Consider the following 4,402-nt stretch of genomic DNA (forward strand, 5'->3'; position numbering starts at 1 on the left):
CAAGTTCGCTCACCAGAATTGGGTTCCTCCTATCGAATCAGAGCCGACAGATCCTCGTGCGAGGAACAAGATTTCGGGGACCGGGACGCCTTTAAATATTTCTAGCTTTTAGACTCGGCTCTCCGGAGGCGCGATTTATCGCCTATACGGGGCAAACTTTCCTATAAAAGTAGATCGCCGGAATTCCTCTAAATTGCTTTTTCTTGTTCACTGTCAAAATTTATCTTCGCGTATATCTGCGCCGCGGCACCGGCCACTCGGATTCGGGACCGGGAGCGAGAGACGGATTCTCTGTCTCCATCTCCTCGGTGTGTCCCGCGTTCTTTATTTAGGCGTCGAGAGACAGAGAGAGAGAGGTGACGTATGGAAGCACGCCGGCAGCGGTCCATCAAATTCTTTGGCCGTGACTACGTACAGTGCTCGCGCACGATACCGGGAGAGCGGGTTCTCTCTTCTCTTCTTAATTGGGCTCTCCTTGGTCTCTCCGGGTGGAACGAGCGTTGGTCGCGGGAGCGGACAAAAACGGGCGGCCTCGAGGGCCGGCGCCGACAATGAAATGTAAATTTCACGCAAATTCGACGACAAGCGAGAGGAAAAAACGGCCCTGAAATATGTATATCTCATTATATTATCGGTGAGCGTGGCGCGGCCGCGCAATTTAATACGGAGCGGAGCTTCGTCCCCTCTCTCTTTCTTCCTCTCGTCGTCTCTCTCTTTCCGCTATCGATGCGCGCGATTTAATGAGCGCGCGAAACAATGCTACAGAAACACGGTCCCGTGCGCGCGTTCCCCAATAAATAACGTCATAAATATGTAATTAATACGGTAATATAACTCAAATCGAAATTTATCGTCGCGCTAATCGATTTCGATACGACGACGTTGCCATCCACCGCCCCGTCGCCTCTACACGCTATACTGTTCGAGCGTAACGCGGTTATAGCTCCTGGCAGTATTCCATGCACCGACTAACGATCTACTTCGCGTCGTAAAAACGTGCCCGGGCACATGGTTATGCCGATGAGGAACGCTGACGATAAAGAAAGAAGCTGGATAATAATCATTGGAGTGGGAAGAAGTCCGAGCGAGTCTTTGACGGAGTCAGTGATACAGATCGATAATGTATTCGCACGAGAAATGTTGCAGAATTTTTTTTAGCGACGATAAGTCTTTTTTTGTTCAAATCGTTGCATGGATCTTCCGGAGACTTTGACGCGTGACAAGACTCGCATGCATGATGCATGGCGCGGCATTTGCAAGGCTAAAATCCTATTTTAAGGCCGATTAACGACACCTCGGAGAGTGGAGTCGAAAATTTGTTGGCGGACGGGCGAGGGCAACGACAACCAGAGGATGGAACGAGTCCATCGATTAAACATCACACACAGCGCGGCGCGGCGGGGGTCAGTATCGTCGAATCGGCGCGCCTCGGCCACCAGCCCCACAATTACGACGCCCGTTCGTGGAGTTAATTGGCGAATCCCTACGGCCGCTACCGAGATACCGACAAAAGGAACTTTATAAAGTTTTCCGTTTATCTGGAAATCCGGCGAGAAAGATATGATTTGCAACTCGGCCTCAAATTATCGCGCTAATTCCTCTCGCGCTCCTCCTATCCGTACCGCTGCGCTGATAATGAGATTCTATACGAACTTGCTGGAAAATTGTTCGTTACAACTGAGCTACCCGATTAAGTATATCAAAGAAGTAATGAAACTGTTTTTCTGAGTCTGATATTCCGTGCAACAGAATATCGCGTCGTTCGATCAACTTGCGAGATTTAAGTAAGAAATTGAACACACTGACACTGGGTTAGCACGAAACATATTCCGATATGGTTGATTCTAAAGCTTTGGACTAACGAATTTTGGAAACTACCCCTTTAATCTATTATCTTTTGCAATGGAAATCTTTGCGAGAGAACAGCACGGTGGAACAATGATTTGATTACAGCCGGCGAACAATTAATTATTCGACCAACAACAACGAAGGAAATCCAGATCGACGAGTAAGAAAAAGCGAGCGGAAGAAAGGGAAAGAACGTAATAACGAGTCAAAACGAAAGCGGCACGTCGGTACAAAGAACATTTCCCGGGAATCTTTTTTTCCCCCCCGCCAAACATGGAAAGAGTCATAAAAGCTGGGCAAAGCCGACCGGTGTAGCATCAGCAGCAGCAGCGGAGACTTTCATGAAAGCGCAGAAAAAGCGAGGACCTTTTTTTACAACCGATATTGGCTTCGCTCGAGCAATTCGAAGGGTCGTTCGTTTTCTGAGAACGAACGGTCGCCCCCTGGGCCAAAGTACAAATTATACCGAAGGATCCCCGAGGCAGATAGTGTGCAACGACAGAGAAATTGGCATCGTCTTTAGCGGATGTCCTTTTTTATCTCGTTCTCCTCTACCTGGCCCAGAAACTTTCTACTTTCATTTTTCGACCCTCGCACCCCCTCGAGACGATTTCACTTTTTTCTCTGTTTTCTCTATCGCATACGCCAAAAACGAAAAGTTCGTAACTCGGGGGTTAGAGAAATTTTGTACATTCTACGCTGCGAATCTTTTAATCTAAACAGTTTCTACTAACGACGAGGCGCGAGCGCAAAAACTGCAGGGAATCGAGAAGATTGCACGCGGTTCGTTAGAGTCCGTGGGATGCGTGTAGAAAAATATGAAAATCACGATGGAGCAACATTTCAAAACGCGGTCTCGGTTGCCGCGGCAACAACGATCCCTTGAGATGCAGAGGCCCGCGAGAGTTAAGTGCACGCAAACAGAATAACTTAGGAAATTATGAAGGCACGCTCGCAGGTGGTTTATCCTCATTAAGTGTACCGGCTAAACTTAATTTTAAAGGCCGGGCAAACCGGCTAAAAGCCATCCGCGCCACCTTCGCTACCACCCGCCCCCGCCCCATTTGTAACGTTCTTTAGCCGACGTTTTCTTCGGGATCTCGTAACTTTCGCCGATGAATATATCAAGCTTAATGCAGACTCGAGGAACCCGTTGTTCAACGCCGCTGCCTGCAAATCCATTACCATCGGCCGTTCCACCCCTCGCGAAAGGGTTAAGATTTGTCAGACCTTGGGGTCTCAGCAAGAACTCTGTTTTCTATGATTGCAGGCAATTTGTTTTCCGAGGGATGGCTTCCCTGGGCCTTTTTCCTAGTACAACCGTAAAAAGTTGACTTTGAGTTAAAATCTCTACGAGATCATTTAAAGCTTAGCCTTCGTATTTGCTCAAACCTATTCTTCCTAAAACGTGGCACGTTTCTCACCTAATTCCAGTGCGCAGGAAATTGGTCGTTCAAGGAGATAGAAACATGAGACGCGCGAAGGAACGAAAGAGAAACCGCGTAGGAATAAAACGGAGGGCCAGAGCAAAAGCAAAAGGGAATGAATAAAAAAAAAGTGACGTTCACGAGTTCGGTATCGAAGAAGTCACTCACCTTTAATATAGCTGTGTACATTGCGGTGGTAGCAGAGGGTGGTGTGGATTGGCGGTGGGGTGGTCAGGGGGGCTCCGGTGCAGGGCGTACCCCTAGTTGGCCCCCTCTGGTCCCCCACCTTGGGCCTGCTGCTGGTGCGCAGCCGCGGCCGCTGCGGCCGCCGCCTTCTGGGCCTGTGCCTGCTTCTCCTGCTCGTTCAGCTCCTTGATCGCCTGTATCTCCTTCTTCAGCTTCATCCGCCGATTCTGGAACCAGATCTTGATCTGCCGTTCCGTCAGGCAAAGCGTGTGTGCCATCTCGATCCGCCTCCGCCTGGTGAGGTAGTGGTTCGTGTGGAATTCCTTCTCGAGTTCGAGCGTCTGGTAGCGCGTGTAGGTCTGTCGGCCTCGCCTGCGCATTCCGTTCGCTCCTGCGAAACGAAACAAAACAAAACCCGTCGTCAAAACGAGTTCCGAAACTGAGGGAGTTTCGCGTGCCTTTTTTAAATCGTCGGACCCCGTCCGTCGCCGGGCCCCGCTTAATTGTCGCGTTTTATGCCCGCTTAATTTGCGCCAAATCATCTCCGCTAATTCCTCAAATTGTTATACACGAAACTCCGCTGATTTTTATTCGATTCCAGCCACGAGCCAGCACACGTTATTCAATCGTCGCCTTCGAACGCTACCGTATCGAGATAACGATGAAACACTTCTCCCAGGATTTGTCGGGACGCAAGCGATAAGATATAAACGCTGATCGTAGTTCGCTTTCATTACTGATTATGCAATTGCATTTGTATAACGTACAAGCTACCACTTTTTAATATTTCGCACATCGTTCAGGGATCCTCTTAAGGATGTATTGGCTATACAGTCAATCCCAAAAGTTTATGTATCTTAGAAAAACGCATTTCCTATAATTAAAAATAGTGCACTTTTCTTTTAATTTCGATATTTAATGAGTTAAGTATGATTATTTGG

The 4,402-nt window shown here is 48.4% G+C and overlaps 1 protein-coding gene across 1 annotated transcript in view; it reads right to left on the minus strand.

Moving 5' to 3' along the window:
- Positions 1-3,535: 3,535 nt before the first annotated feature.
- Positions 3,536-4,402, minus strand: part of Ubx (ultrabithorax) — an 84,694-nt gene continuing 83,827 nt past the window's right edge. The window contains exon 3 of the mRNA XM_018035168.1: positions 3,536-3,852. Within this exon, the coding sequence (XP_017890657.1) occupies positions 3,536-3,852 (317 nt within the window). The remainder of the gene's footprint in view (positions 3,853-4,402) is intronic.

The sequence above is a fragment of the Ceratina calcarata genome, unplaced genomic scaffold, assembly GCF_001652005.2.
Source record: "Ceratina calcarata isolate Rehan_Ccalc_2016 unplaced genomic scaffold, ASM165200v1 scaffold88.2, whole genome shotgun sequence".
Taxonomy (NCBI): domain Eukaryota; kingdom Metazoa; phylum Arthropoda; class Insecta; order Hymenoptera; family Apidae; genus Ceratina; species Ceratina calcarata.